The sequence below is a fragment of the Aquila chrysaetos genome, chromosome 6, assembly GCF_900496995.4.
Source record: "Aquila chrysaetos chrysaetos chromosome 6, bAquChr1.4, whole genome shotgun sequence".
Classification (NCBI taxonomy): domain Eukaryota; kingdom Metazoa; phylum Chordata; class Aves; order Accipitriformes; family Accipitridae; genus Aquila; species Aquila chrysaetos.
The window spans coordinates 21,286,524-21,301,677 of NC_044009.1; the positions used below are offsets into that span (position 1 = coordinate 21,286,524).

The 15,154-nt window shown below is 37.6% G+C and overlaps 1 protein-coding gene across 2 annotated transcripts in view; it reads right to left on the bottom strand.

Moving 5' to 3' along the window:
- Nucleotides 1-15,154, bottom strand: part of HECW2 (HECT, C2 and WW domain containing E3 ubiquitin protein ligase 2) — a 170,329-nt gene that overhangs the window by 36,083 nt on the left and 119,092 nt on the right. For both annotated transcript variants that reach the window (XM_030018086.2, XM_030018087.2), the window contains 5 exons: nucleotides 11,150-11,300; nucleotides 10,677-10,780; nucleotides 7,022-7,146; nucleotides 5,339-5,524; nucleotides 157-291 (listed from right to left, as the gene is read on the bottom strand). In XM_030018086.2, coding sequence (XP_029873946.1) covers nucleotides 157-291; nucleotides 5,339-5,524; nucleotides 7,022-7,146; nucleotides 10,677-10,780; nucleotides 11,150-11,300 — 701 coding nt within the window. The remainder of the gene's footprint in view (nucleotides 1-156; nucleotides 292-5,338; nucleotides 5,525-7,021; nucleotides 7,147-10,676; nucleotides 10,781-11,149; nucleotides 11,301-15,154) is intronic.

Consider the following 15,154-nt stretch of genomic DNA (forward strand, 5'->3'; position numbering starts at 1 on the left):
ATGGCTAGCAAATAAAATCATAGATCTTTACGGATGAGTACCGTATGCTTACAGAAGAATCATGCTGCTCACAACATGGAATTCTGAATGGAGGATGAAAGAGGATGATCTTAAAAACCTGGTGGTTCCCAAAGAGAAGGGGCAGATCCAACTTACCTCACCAGCGCTGTGGCTGCGTTGTCTAGTTAAGTGCTGCCGATGGACTAACGCACTAGTGGGCCGGCTACTCTGCAAGGGAAGCCGGGGGTCAATGAACGTTGTCGTGCGGGAATTGTGGTCAACAAAGAAAGCCTAGAGAAGGAGAAAGAAGAAAGAATCTATAGCCGATACTTTTTTTTTTTTTTAGCATGTCTGAGGTTAACGTCTGTTCAGGATCTAGGTTTCATTTGCCGATGTGAGGCTTTGGAAAATCTTCCTCACATTTCTGTACCTTGCATTTCCCTTCAGCAGAAGAGGGATAACAGTTTTCCATCTCACTGAAGGGATGAATTCTTTAATGCCTTACCTCATTCCTGTCTATAAAGCCCTTTGAAATTCTCATCTGACAAGCATCAGAAGTAGGAAGCTTTGTTATGATTGTCAAGAAGAGAAGACTTAAATCTTCAATAAAAATAATCTTGGTGTATTCTCCCTTTCATTTCCTTATAAGCATCTGAAAAGATGTCATTAAATGGCAAAACCATTCCCTTTTGTGAACTATTTACCATATAATTATGAACACAATTGGGTGTATGTATGTCAAGTGTATGATTGCATCCTGTGATGAACTATGATTACAGGCCAACAGGCATTTTTGTCATCCTCCTGATACAATTATTCTGATACAATTATTCTAAGTTCGCTAACCTTTAAAAAAAGAAAAAAAAAAAAAACCAACAAACAAAACCAAAAAGAAAGGTCAGTCAGGAGCACAAAGATGATGGCAACAAAAACATTTAAACCAGGCAACCGTTGAGAACTACCACATACTGGCCGGTCAGCCATTTGCTGAAAGCAAGGTCACAGGAGCATGTATCCTGGAAAATGCAAACCTCCTACAAATCTGTCCAATTTGAACCAAAAAGGTTTCTAAGCCGTGAAATTTAAACTTTTTCCAAGCCATGAAATTTAAACTTTTTCCAGTGTTAGTGTTGCACTTGGAAACCAGCACTGTTCTATTTCAACACACTTCGCTTTTTTTCAGTCACAATGCTGGAAACACGTGGAAGTGGCAAAAAAAGATCCTGGTTTTGAGCAGGAGAGTTACAGGAAAGTGACATCTGGTTTGAGGAATCAAAGAATCTGGACCAGCAAAGAGGTGGTCGGGGACTGCGGGAGCCATTTCTATGTTTGGATACCAGTGAGGTACTTTGACCACAGTTTCATAAACAATTCAGTCCTGCAGTGTCAGCGAAAGAAACATTCTCATCTTCCCCCATCCTGACCACTTGTTTCATCCCTTGCGCACCCTTCCTGCCTTGTGCTGGCACAAGTGTTTGTGTAGCCACACAGTGAACCCAGCTGGGGAGCTGGTCCAGGCTAAAATTACTCTCTGTTTGTCCTTTTCCTCTAACCTCGGTCAGCCCACCAGGGACAAGAGGAGAGCAGAACTGGCTCTTTTGGCAGCGACACCAGCTTATAGTATTCATGAAATCATTGTTTCAGACTGCTTGGTATAGCCAGACCAGGGAAAATGCAATTCTTCTGACTGCTGCGAAGGTAGGTAGACAAACCAGTGTGTCAGGCTATACAGCAACTAAATACCATTATGGATTGTGGTGGGAGAAAACGCTCATACTTCTATTTCCCAAGGAAGGAGAAGCATATGGAGGGACACCAAAGTTGCAAAACCTAAGAAATGCTCCAGAAGAGGGCAGCAAGCCTCCTACAGCGCTAACCACGATTGCCTGTACCTGTAACCTGTGCCTACAAGCAAGGAATCACATTACCTCAACAGTAAGGAAGAACTCTGTTTTGATCATCTGACATAGTTACAGATATGCAAGTGAAACTGACTGTTCCCCAATTCAAAAACCATAAAGTGTATTCAAAAATGCAGTTTTAATTGCAATGTTTGAGCCTGATGCAGGACTTGTTCACCATGACAAATAATGATGTCAACTGCAGTGCAAGTATACAGATTAGAGAATATGAAACCAGTGGGAAAGCAGAATGAAAGCCACTGTGAAATTTCAGGTTTGGGCCTGGAAAATGACTGGAAGAGGCTGTTGGAACATATCCAGGCTTTCTGAAAATTTTGCTCCTGATTGATAGGTTTATTTCACTTACTAGCAAGTGGTTGGTATAGGGTTTTTTTCATGTCCCTCTATCTACTACTATATCTAGTCTGGTCTATGTGTATTCATAAGATGGGAAGCACTTTCATCAAAACAAAGGTTGATTTCATTAAGTCAACATTATACTGTAAAATCACTTAGAAAAAAAAGGTACTGATTCAATATAGGAGAAAGTACTACCAGAGTTGTGCTACACAGTTCTTTGAGTTAATGCAATCTAACATTGCATGTAGTGTTCTTTAGCATTACATTTAAATAAACAACTCAGTTTAAACACTAAGTTAAAGGCAATCATGTCTTACTAAATATGAATGCTTGCAGGCCAGCTAGTAGCAGCCTACTTTAAAATAAACCATAAATTACTACTTTGAAGCATCAGTGAAGATAATCATTGGAGCTTCAAGGCCTTGGGCTAATCTGGACATTGGCGCACAGCTCAAAATACAGTGTGGCTCACAGTTGCCTTTCAAAAAAATTCCTCTCATAACTCCTGTCTAGCTATAATCCATAAATCTATGATGCTTGAAGAGACTGACATAAGATGGGTAGTGCCAAAACTACATTTAGCCCATTAAACACAGATAGTTGCCCAAGTTATCTTTCCAATTAAAGTCTATGAAGCTTGCTAAAATACCTTTTCTTCGTATTGAAGACATTAGTAATCAATTACAACGCATTCTTTCATTGTGGAAAGAAAAACCAAAAATGTCCTACAATAACTTATTATGTATTTGTACATCTTGCAGAGCTCTAATTAAAAAGTATACATATTTGCATCTGGCTTTAAAATATGAACATGTGCCTACACATATTGCACAAATGCACTGGGGTGCTTATCTGTATAATACATGTGTGTATGCATGTGTATGCAGCAATGCAAAATTTCAAAGTTATCAGACAGAATTCAGCTCAGGGACCTATCTAGCTTATATGATGCGTCCTGCTACCACCATTTTCAATGGTCTTCTGCCTCCCTGTGGTCAGTGGCTGATGAAGATTCATCTGTAATGCCAATGAGAAACAACATCCTAGTTACCTTTTAGGGAGAACTGCATGCCAAATGGATTTTATCTTCTGTAGGGGATACATGGAGGAGTCAAAGAAGAGTGGGCAACTGGGCTTTGCTGTGCAGCTTTGAAGGGAGTTCAGAGGTAGGCAGTCCCCAGCTGACCTTGGAGAACAGCCTGCAAAGCGGACAAGCAACCAGGACCGCACTGGCATTGGGGAGTAAAAACTCTACCGCTCAGCACTGTATAAGCGTCAGAACGATCACCACGCCTTGTGAGCAAGAGCACCAAGATTCTTACTATGATGTACTTGGAAAAATACATACTCTTCCCATCTCAGCAGGGAAGAGTAGCCAGTGAAAGAAAATATAATTATATATTGTGGCATGGCTAATTTCTACTTGCTTCTCTTCTTTATGCTTTAATAAAGGCAGGTCCAGTTTCAGTTTGGTCTCATCAAGCACTGGTCTCACCATGTACTGGCCATCATCTCTCTTGAGTGCTGAATAGGCTTTTCTACTGGCCACAAGTGCTACTTGTGACAAAGGCAATTCAACATAATGAAAATGAACAATACTGAGCCTAATTCAAAGTGAAGAAATCCCAGTGGGGATTTATTCAGTGCTTCCTCTTGTTGATTAATGTTGTGGAAGCATCACTGTTACCAAATACTACACCAGAAATCCAAAGGTCTAGTTCTCTCTATGGAGTGCCTATTAAAGTCAATTGAAAATTGCTGTATTCTTCAGGAGAAAACTGGCCTCTGAAGAACTGAACAGAAAAACAATGACTTAAAACAGGAAAAAGAGTGAGAGACGCAAAGAACTAGGTTAGTATAATTGCACATTCCTAATTGTTTTTCTAATGAAAAAACACAGTGCTTTCCAGAGTTGTTAAACCCAAGAAGAAAACAACCCTCAAGCACTTTTTCTACCCTTCAGTTTAGCATCTGCCTGTAATCTTTTCAAGCATCAAGATCATTATTTACATGGACACTCACAGCTAACTGTACCAGGATGGATAAACGTAAGAACTGAGAAGCTTAATATGCCTAGAGTCCTAATTAGGACTTCTCACATGAACTGATAGCCTTATCACTTCCTCACATGCTAATCATAGCCTATTTTTAACCCTCCTATCTTCCACAAATAAAATCATATTCTAGATAGTGAAGATACACTAGTATAAAGTTACATTAAAATTATGTTACTACTATAAAAATGTCTGTTCTTTGATTTTAAAATATTTTGTTGGAAATTGAAAAGTGATACCTGTTTTGAAAAGCAGTAAGACTTGCAACCATTCAAGATCCCTATTAATGAAACCTATGACACACAATTTCTTTCCTGTTAACCAATACATAACCAATAGAGCGATCATCCCCAGAGCTATCCCAGTCTCATGTGCACCCATTTTATCTCAGAAACTGATGAACACCAGACCCACTTAGCATTTGGGTAGAGGACTCACCTAGAAAACGGTTAGCTATTAAAGAAAAAAAGTGCAAATAATGCACACTAATGAATCCCATTCAAGACTTTGAGGTTGAAGAAGGGGGGGGGGAAGCCCTAAGGAAAAGCTTGACAGTTAAACAAGAAAAAACTAATACAAATGGTTCAACAATAACTAAATAAAATTCAGTAATAATAAAGTAACTTTACATCTGAATTATCTTATGAGTACATATTCAAAACTCCAAAGAACTTCACTGAACAACTTATATTTACACAGTAGATAATTCTTTTCAAAAGAAGTTTTAAACATCCAAGGGAATCTAAGCAACTTCTTTCATTGTAAAAAGGCTACAGATTCTTTAGCTATTTCCCTTGTAATGATTAATACCCACTTATCAGTCTCCTTCTCCTTTCATATAATCCTTTCTCAGCACAGATAAGAAATTCCAATCTTCTTTTGGCAAAAGCAGGAGAAAAGGATGCGCACCTTTTACATCTGGAGAACTACGTGCACTTATGCTCGTTAAGAGCAACCAACTGAGTCCTGACATCGCAACATCCACTACCAAGAACTCAACAGAGCCACATGTGCATTAGTTACCTTGCCCTGATGATCATGTTTCATTTCCCAACCTCTCGGCAGCTCCAGCTGTTTGTTAGCAAACATGTTGAGGAAGCCCACCAAATCACGATTATGCTGGTAACGTTCAAAATGGTGGGTGTCCCGCCGGACTTTGGTGATCATGTGCTTCAAACACGTGTTATTTGTAAACATGCGGTAGGCACTCTGAGAAATAAATAACAAAAGGAAATATTTTTAAAGAATAAAATTTCTTCTTACTACAAAAGACAACATTTACACTGTAAATAAATGATCTAATCACCTATAAAACCTTAAAAATTATCTCCAACTAGGCCACAATGGTATGAAAAAAACTGTCCTCTTTCTGAGGTTTTGGGATAAGTGTTTGATGTTTCTTACTTTGCTTGAGATATACAAAATTTCATAATCGACTCACTTCAGCAGTGTGAAGTATATTACAGATTCCATTTACCACACTTGTCCCTGGAACTGTGAAGAATTCTATAACATTAAAATTGCTTTGAAAGCAAAGATTTCATAGATATTTTCCAGTTTCTGGAATAATGAGTCAAATGCAGCCATAGAATACAGCAATAAAGCTGGTAAAGTTTTCTGCAGGACAGAGATACATAATCTTGTAGAACTTGTCACAAATCTACATAAATATTGTTTCCGCCTATTGATTTTTCAAAAATACCCTATCATTGCATGTCCATGTGTAATTTATGTAATAAAACTGAAATAAGAAAGTAAAAGGAGAGCACCGAAAAATAGGGAAAAATTTAAATAAAAGGGCTAAAATAAACAGTTAACGCCCTTCCCTCCAAAAAAACCCATCAAACCAGAAATCAGGTCATTCTCTCAAGATTAGCAATAAACAGAAGCCAAGACATAGGCCCTCCTATTGCACTGTACTGCTATCTAAATCACTCTATGCCCCTACACCTCTACTCCCTGGCCAGAGGTCTTATCTACCTCTGTCCTATTTCATATATTCAAGATAAAGCTATGCAAGCTAAGCAGAATTATTCAGATACAGACAAGCATATATATATATATCTCAAAACCAAACTAACACTGACCAGTAATTGAAAAAACACTGAATTATTAAAAGGTGTACTTGCAGACAATAAATTATTCATTCCATTACTTCTGTTTACACTATACATCCCATTACACAAAGGAAAAGAAACATTGGGAAAAAAAAAAAAACTATATAAGAAGCAGCACTGAAGAACAGGCAAAACAGAAAAGGAAAATATATATTAAGATGCTTTTTTCTTCAGTGTGACCTCTAATATATTTTGATATAAACCAGGCAATCTGGGGGAAACAAATCATCCCATAAGCTGCAAAGTCATCTTAAAAAATAAGCACCATTTTTGTACTCAGAATTGTCTCTCACCCTCTGCAAAGCACAGTAAGAAAGCTATTGCTTCGATAAACAAATGAGTTTTGTATCATAAGAAAGATGAAGAACTGAGTTAAAGAATAAAAACTGTAGAAGCTATAATGCCAACTAGGACGACTCTGATGCCCACCAATTGCAAGGAATGATGATGAGTGTGTGCATGTATCCAGCCTCCCTATGTACTACCAGTATCTTTGCATCAAACACTGAGCAGTATCTCTGTACACAAGACAACTATACTTATAAGCACGTTTTTATGAAAGTCTTTCAGCTGTAGACACTATACTCACAGGGTTAGAATGCAGCACTGTAAAGAACTCTGGGCTGATAAGGAATTTCACAGGGGGAGACTGGAGCAATAAAGTAAGTCTGGATCTGGAGGTAGAGTGAGGCAGCACATTCTCTCTTCGAAAATCTAACAGCAAAGTGAATGACAAAGACTTCCAGTAATAACCATTACCAAAACATCACTGCAAACAACTACATCGATCTGAATCACACAAGCAAGAAAAGCACTAGGTATACAATTATTCCAGATTTATTAAGTATTCTCCACATAAGTGTACCTGAATTTCTTCTAACATAGCACTGAAGTTCCTGAAAATATCGCAATTTTAGTTTAGTAAGTTTTACTTGTTGCTTTTGGTGAACAATCACTACAAAAAAAAAAAAAAATCATGTCCAATTATTTGGGTTACCAAACATGTGCCTGTGTATAAGGTGCAAGAAGGTCCCTGTGGCAAGCCTACATTGCTATACTGTAGCTGTATACAGATAAGTTATTTTTTAAATGCTAACTAATGGATATAAAAGTCATTGTACACTTAAAAATGTTTCATTCCTCCTTTAAAAAGCCCACAATAAATCACTGCCATTAACACCCAATCCTGATACTGTATTTAAGCAGCTTATGTAAGTAAGAAACAGGTTGCCAAGGAAGTACCTTTCAAGTTTCAACTTTCAGTAAACATTTGGGTCTTCTCTAGCAACTTCGAGAAGTGCACTGATTTTTCAACAGTACCAGGAACTGAAAATACATTATGAATGGTATTTGCTACAATGTTAGAGCTATTCCCCCCAATTATCTCTGAAAATCAACAGGACATTTGGATGCGTATTTTAATGTAAATGAAAAATTGCAAATTCAGATTGGGTCTGCAGTGATTTTACTCTAAAATGTATGCCATCTTCTACATTTCACAGTTTGTTTCTTTTGCATATCGCAGTATTTGCACACTTCCTTGTCAAATGAACATTAATCATGTAGAACACAGCTACCATGGATATAAAAGAACATAACCCAACGGCAGAGAAAGGAGAAGAGAGGCAGCGAATGAGACTCTAAACTGAGGGAAAAGTAAGAAGAAATTGGAAAAAGAACAAAGACAGAGTAAAATTGTAAATATGGATGGGTAAACATTATGGAAAACGGAATGGGGAAAATAAAGATGTTCATTCTAAGCATTAGAGGAAACCAGAAAACAGAAGGATAATAAGTAAAGGAAAAGTAAATGAACAAGAGGATTTTTAGAGACAGTTCTTAAACAATAGACCCCAAGCCCTCCCACGTGAGGCATGTCTATGGAGCAACAGCAGTATAGCAAAAAGACCCCTGAAGCTATGCCTGAATACTTGGGCTGGGAGTGTCTTCCAGGCATGCACTGCGGTTGCATGTCAACTCTGTATTGGTACAAAACTTGGGTGTACACCAGTCACTTCTCACACCCTGGAAGATGCTGTGACATGCTGCAGATCGGTCCACTGTCATAGTCTGGGCAATCTAGAAACCAGAACGGGTCACCAGGTGGGTTTTACTTGCAGTTTAGAAGCTTATGAATTTGATTTATGAAAAGCTTATTCAGCTGAACTTGCTGATTAGGGTTTAGCCTGAATTTGCTTTAAACCTATTTGTTTACAGCACAACAAACCATCTAGCTCTACATGCACGTGCACAAAGATAGAAAAGGAAAAGGCTACAGCAGAAGTAAAGAAAAAAATATAAATGGAGCGCTTGGCTAAATCACAAGTTCTACAATACTTGAAACTCAAGAAAGGGTGGCATTGCTTGGGTATTAGATTAATTTAGGAAAGAGTATTGTAAAAGAATATCAAGAGCATCTAGAGACAAAGTCAAAGCACATAATAACACACAACTATGCAAGTAACTGGATGGGTAACAAACTGTATAAATGTATTAGTAAATTAGTAGTAGGAAGATGACCAAGAAGAGAACTGCTTAGCAAGATGAAAAACTAGTAATGATGCTTAGAGCTCATTAAAAAGGACCTTTCCTTCTGTCCTCATTGAAAAAGTTAACACCAACCAGACAACCAGAAGAACTAAAAAACAGCAGAAGAAAGAGAACTTTCTTCTTAGGCTAGAATAATTAAAGAGTAGGTCAAAGACTGGTGCAAATCAGAGGTTTTCAAACCCTTTGGGCTTGATGAAGTGTACTCTAACACACTTAGAAAACTAGATGAAGCAATCTCTGAGACACTGGTGGTTATTTCAGAGGTATGAAGGAATTCTCAGAAGAAAAGGAATAAATATTATATCAATTTTTAAGAACAGGTGAAAAAAGGATGAAGGAAACAATAGATGACTTGACATTTTCTGTTCTCAGACAGACACATGAATTGTCAAACTACTTAAAGCAACGAGAAGACAACAAGGTAGAGAAACACCCAGGATTTCTGAAGAAACTGAGGAAGTTATTTTCTACTACTCAAGTGGTGTAAAGGCCACATATTTTGATGTTAATAAGGCCTTTAATACTGTTTACATGATACTCTCAGAATCATGTTGGGGAGAAAAGTACCTGAAACAGCTGAAACCACCTGGAGAGGGGTATGCAGCAGTTTGCAAAAATGTACTGAAGAGCAGTTATGATTTATGTCAAACAAAAAGAGTACACTGAGATCCATCTGGGTCTGGTCCTATTCATTATTTCTATTAATGGCTGGATAGGGAGGACAGAACTTGCTACAACTAGGAAATGCTGCAGTACTTGAGCAGCAGGATGGAAAAGATTCAAAACCACAGTGACACATTAGAAATGTGCAGACCTGCGTGCAGGTAGGAATAATCAACTCCACAAACACCAGATGAAAAACAGAAATCTGTGCCAAAGATCTGCACATTAGGGTCTGGACCTGATTTTAGCAGATCTAAGACTGAACACTGGTAGTTATTGTCAAACTATAAGAATAAAAGTAGTAATTATGCAGGAAGGTACAAGGAGTGTTGTACATATGACATGTGACATTTCCGCAATCTCTTCAGTACAGCAGAGTCATAGCTTTATTTCACTTTCTGAAATATTCCTCAGGAGCTTCAGGCCAGCTGAAGACAATCCTGAGGAGGTCAACAAAATAATTGGAGACCTGAAAACACAAGCCACGAGGAAAGACTAGGAAGTAACAGATTTAAGAATGTAAGTGAAACAATATGAGTAGACTGTCTAAAAAAGTTGCAGAATGTCCATCAACTGGAGAACATGTTATAAGAACACATGAGATGGCATTTGCCAAGTATGGTTCAGGTACAGCTCATCCTATGTATCTTCAGCTGGGAGATTAAGCCAATGACTGCTCAAAGTCCTTTCCTATATTCTACCATTTCAAAATGCAGTAGCAGATTCAAAATATTTGTAACCCAGACCACAAAATGTTATACTTTTTCACTGCAAATGTCCTGCCTTTATTTTTACCCAGTCAGGTACTGACAGAAAAATGCTCTGAATCTCACATCCATCTCTTCAGTGTATTGAACACACCGAGCCATAATCCTCAAAAACTAGACAGCAATGAAAACAAATGGTTTCATTTTCACCCAGACTTTCAGGAGCAGAAGTTAGGTTCTGCCTCATGTCACTCTCATTAAATCATCTATGAGATGAGTGCTCTCTTTTGAGAGGGGAAAAAAAAAAATTCTTTTTTTTTTAACCTGCGTTAGAATGGTGAAAGTCAGTTTCTTCTCCAGCTCCATCCACAGCATTTGTATGCTCTTCAGGCCTGTCATTAGTCATTGTTCTTCGGATGCTCTGGTACCTAGGGTTAGAAAACTGGTCTTTATATATAGTATATGGTAACTACAATCCAATTCTGGCTCCAAGGGAGCTTGCCCGCCTTTTCTGCCATGTAGGTTAATATACATTGACCTCTAATTTCTGCATGAATAGCCTTTTGAATTTCTGAAAACCATTATCAGATATTTTTTTTAGCCACGTAGCTTATGAACACAGGTAGAATACGAAAGCCTTGGAAGCCCACATGCAAACTAAAAGGGACAGCCACATAAAAATAAATATAGATGGCCAGCTGTGGTAGCAACTGTGACCCTCTCTTCATACTCAGTCTTACAATGGTGAATGCAGTTTTGCAAGCACACAATTCACAAACAACAAGGCTATTTCTTACCGTCGATTCAGCTGTTCCATTTGCTGTATGGAATTTGACCTCTGGAGAATCTGTGGGGCTGGGGGGGCTGTAGGTCGCTGCCATGTTGTTGTCCTGTTCACATGGTCCACATAAAAAATCCGTCCATGGCTGTCAATTCGAGCCTCCCAGTCTAAGTAGCAATAAAATACTGTGAACTATGGAGGGCTTGGGGTTTGTTTATTATTTCTTAATTTTAGCTCTGTGACTTTTATAACTACATCTATTGTTTCAAGTTTCTATTTCTCTTTTACAGGATGACTTCAGCACAGACCTTTCTTAATGAAGGGTTAAGAGACATGGCTTTTCCCTATTTTATCCCATAAATCAAATTCCCCACTATAGGTAAGGTTCTGTGGAATCAATACCTAATAATTTCTATTCCCTTCTCTATTCTATTTCCCACTAATCAGTAATTGTCCCAGGAAGAAAAAAAAAAAATAATCAGGATACTTAGTCTAATTCTCTTGGACTGAAGCAATTCAAGGTCCAATCTCTGAGGCCTATTCCAGTGCAAAAGGCCAATGGGTAAGTACCAAAAACCTTGCAAAGCTTGACACCTGTCATTGTTTTTCCCCAGCTAATGGTAACAGTAATAAAATAGATGCCAGTGCTCTTCCTGGGTTTACATGGATCTATGTTGAAGGTAAGCAGACCTTTCTTTCCAGAAAAGATGGAAAATTGTAACAATAAAACTCCTTCATATACTAAATGCACGTTCCAGAATTGTAGTTTATGCAAATATCAGCAAATTCAACTTCTTCTGCAAGCGGTAACTATAAAGCTGTCCACTAGCTTTGCAACACAAGCTACAGACAGTGTTAGAAGTCTAGACCACAGAGATACCCCAGGACAGCGGAGATGAAGGCACTCGGACCTTTCCCCAACCACATCTGGCTTCTCAGTGCTCAGCAGAAACCAGGTGCATCACAACACCTAGGCCTCAGTTCATAAGCTTTTGGGGTGAGAAACACTGTCTGCCTAATAACTGCTTATAAAATGAGCAAGATACCAAGACATTGATCACGGCTGGGGGCCACATAATAATAAAAAAAAATTTAAAATATTTTATATACAGAAACAGACATGACTGATTCTTGGATACTAGCAACTGCAGAAAACTTGCAAACCATTTAGCACATCAGTTGAAAAACAGTCTGGGAGAGCCCAGAAGGTTTCTAGAAGAGACCTTCTATATTGCAAGTCTAGGTGAAAACCATCAGTCATGGCAGTAACATTTTAAAAAACACTGGCAAGCAACCAATCCTAAATGACCGCCGCTCCCTGAGGAAAGAGGGCATAAAAATGTCTTGACAGCAGAGAAGGAGAACTGAATTCTACTGTATTTAATACTGACAGCCTTAAAACCGCAGGCTTTGTTACTGTATGTGTACTATGACTTCTGTCAACTCTTGGCTGCCTCCAAGTGGCTTGCTGCGTTACACTGTAGGGCCTGAGTTGACTCACGAAGAGGGAGGAAAGGCAGGTTTTGAGATAAACTCAGTGTGTCATCTCTGCACGACAGCTGTATATTTTAGCTGGCCACAATGCAAATTACTCTTCTATCTTTACAATGCACAATCAAAACAGCCTACTAGTGTTTAAAGCATTTCTAGTGTGAACAAGAGCTATGTAGGAAAGCAAGCTCGGAGGAAGAAAAGAAAAAGCAGCACAATAGGATAGGAATAAACAGAACCATTTAAGGAACAAATTTCAATTCCAGAAGAAAAAATTCAAAATTTTGCTTTATACTGTAAATTTACAATACAGGTTTAAAAATAAACAAAATTGCATCAATGCAAAGCTTATGGCATAATCACTGTATTTGCTATCAGAAATATAACACAATTGCAAGTTATTTTAAAAAAATTCATTTATATCTCAAAAATGCAAACTGAAACATTTCAACATTCTCTGAAAAACACTTCCATTTTTTAAAAAGAAAAATATGATTGAAACAGATGTTCCCATGCAAAGGTCCCATTTCAAAAAAAGCAGTATCTTCTGATGAAATAAAAATACTCAAAATTTTTAACCAGAGTTTGTAAACAAAACATTAAAGTATTGCAGGAAGGATAGGACTGTTCATTGGCGGAAAAAAAACCCAAACCACACCAGTTTAAATTTGTGAATTCATTATTCTGCTTAAATGTCAAACCCTAGGCCACTGTATAATAGTCGACACTTTTCTTGTGGTGATTATATGTCCAATTCTGACACACAGTCACCATTTCTGTAATGTGGTCTTGAAGAAAAGCATTTTTGCCTGCATTCAATTTTAAATACACAAGTTTAAACGCTTGGGCAATGGCTTCTAAAGTAAAGCACCTGCATCAGTGTTGTGATGGACAAGGATATCTTTTGTTAGTCATAACGCTGTTACTCAAATGTGTTACAGATAACTTAGCTTGCTGAATTGCAAGGCAGAAATACTAGATAAATATTTCAATTCTTTCTCTTGTTCTTTAACTTAACCTACACACAACTGAAAGAAATACACTTATTTTTCTTTCTTAGTTTCAGATTCCGGTAAAACAACAAATAGAATACAACCCAAATTACAAAGAAATTACAGTTTATAACTCAAAATTACATTCTAAACATTTCTCTAATTTATCACTATTAAAATATTAAAACTGTTACATATCTGAAAGCAGAGCTTTGGAGAGAAAAACTGAATCTAGGCAACAATTAGTATTTGAAATTTTATTCACATTAGCAAATGAATGATCTACATAAAGATTGCATTGGGCTTTGATTGTAAAGGATTGATGTGTATATGCATGCCCATGCATGACTGTGTAAAAATCTCAGCAGATGTCAGAAATGTTAGAATACCACACAGCCAAAGCTTTTTCATTAGCATTCCAATAGTTTTTCCAAGTAGTTATTGTAATGTATAGTTTGCTTCTTGAAGCACAAAAAGCAATCTATGTATAAACCATGGTATTATAAAAGCTATCTCTATGCATTTCTCATTTGTTATACTGATCTCTGAGTATTTCCCATGATGTTCTCTGTCTTTTTCAGTATGAAAAGTGATAAAAATGCAACTGAAATATGTCTCTCAGGCACAATTTTGTAAAAAATAACACTGTTTTTTTGATGTGGCAGTTAATTAACTTTAGGATCTGCACTCAGTACTGATCTGTTATATGCACTGATTATAACAGAAGCAGCAGGGAGCAAAATCTTCTCATCATGCTGGCTTTCTAATACACAGTTATACCAGTGTTCTGCTATCAGGCTCCTTCCAGTTACCCTCTCCAATTACAGAGCACAGTCCCATTCCATACTGTGAATAAGGACCTATTCATTTTACACTAAATATCTGAATTTCTGAGTCCTTTAAAGTAATAGAGCTTTGCCAAAGACTTCAGTGGGTCTGAATTTAACTTTTTTTTGCTTTTTTGTTTTAAAGTAGTGTTTGCCTCTTAGCTGTGTAGCTTTTTTTTGGCCCTTTCTCCTTTCTTTAAATATCTAATACTGAACAGATTTTCACTGTTCCAAGTTTAAGCAAGTGAATCAGTCCAACAATTGGGAGCAATGTATTTTTCAAATGCATTAGAGAAATTACAATTTATCTGTCAATTTAGGCTCATCTAACTGTTGCTTAATACCCAGGTTTATTTTTAATTCGAAAAGTCTTCACAGTGCCTCAAAAAATGCAAGGAAAACACGGACACCTTTCACATACTCTGCAGAGATTAAAGATGTTACATATTTCTTTGTAAATCATCACCACACAAGAAGTATTCAGAGATTTCAGAGTGATTGACATCTTTCCCTCCAAGTTCCTCATACGTATCACCTCACCTCCCTACCCATGTGCACTGCATACTGAAAAGACAGCACTTCTCCACAAACGTCACTTAGCAAGTCTGTATACGCCAGGCGCAATTATCGTAACACATCCTGATAGTTTGCACACCGAGCACAATGCCTTTTACAAAACAGCACTAGACTTCATCATCATCACTCCTCACT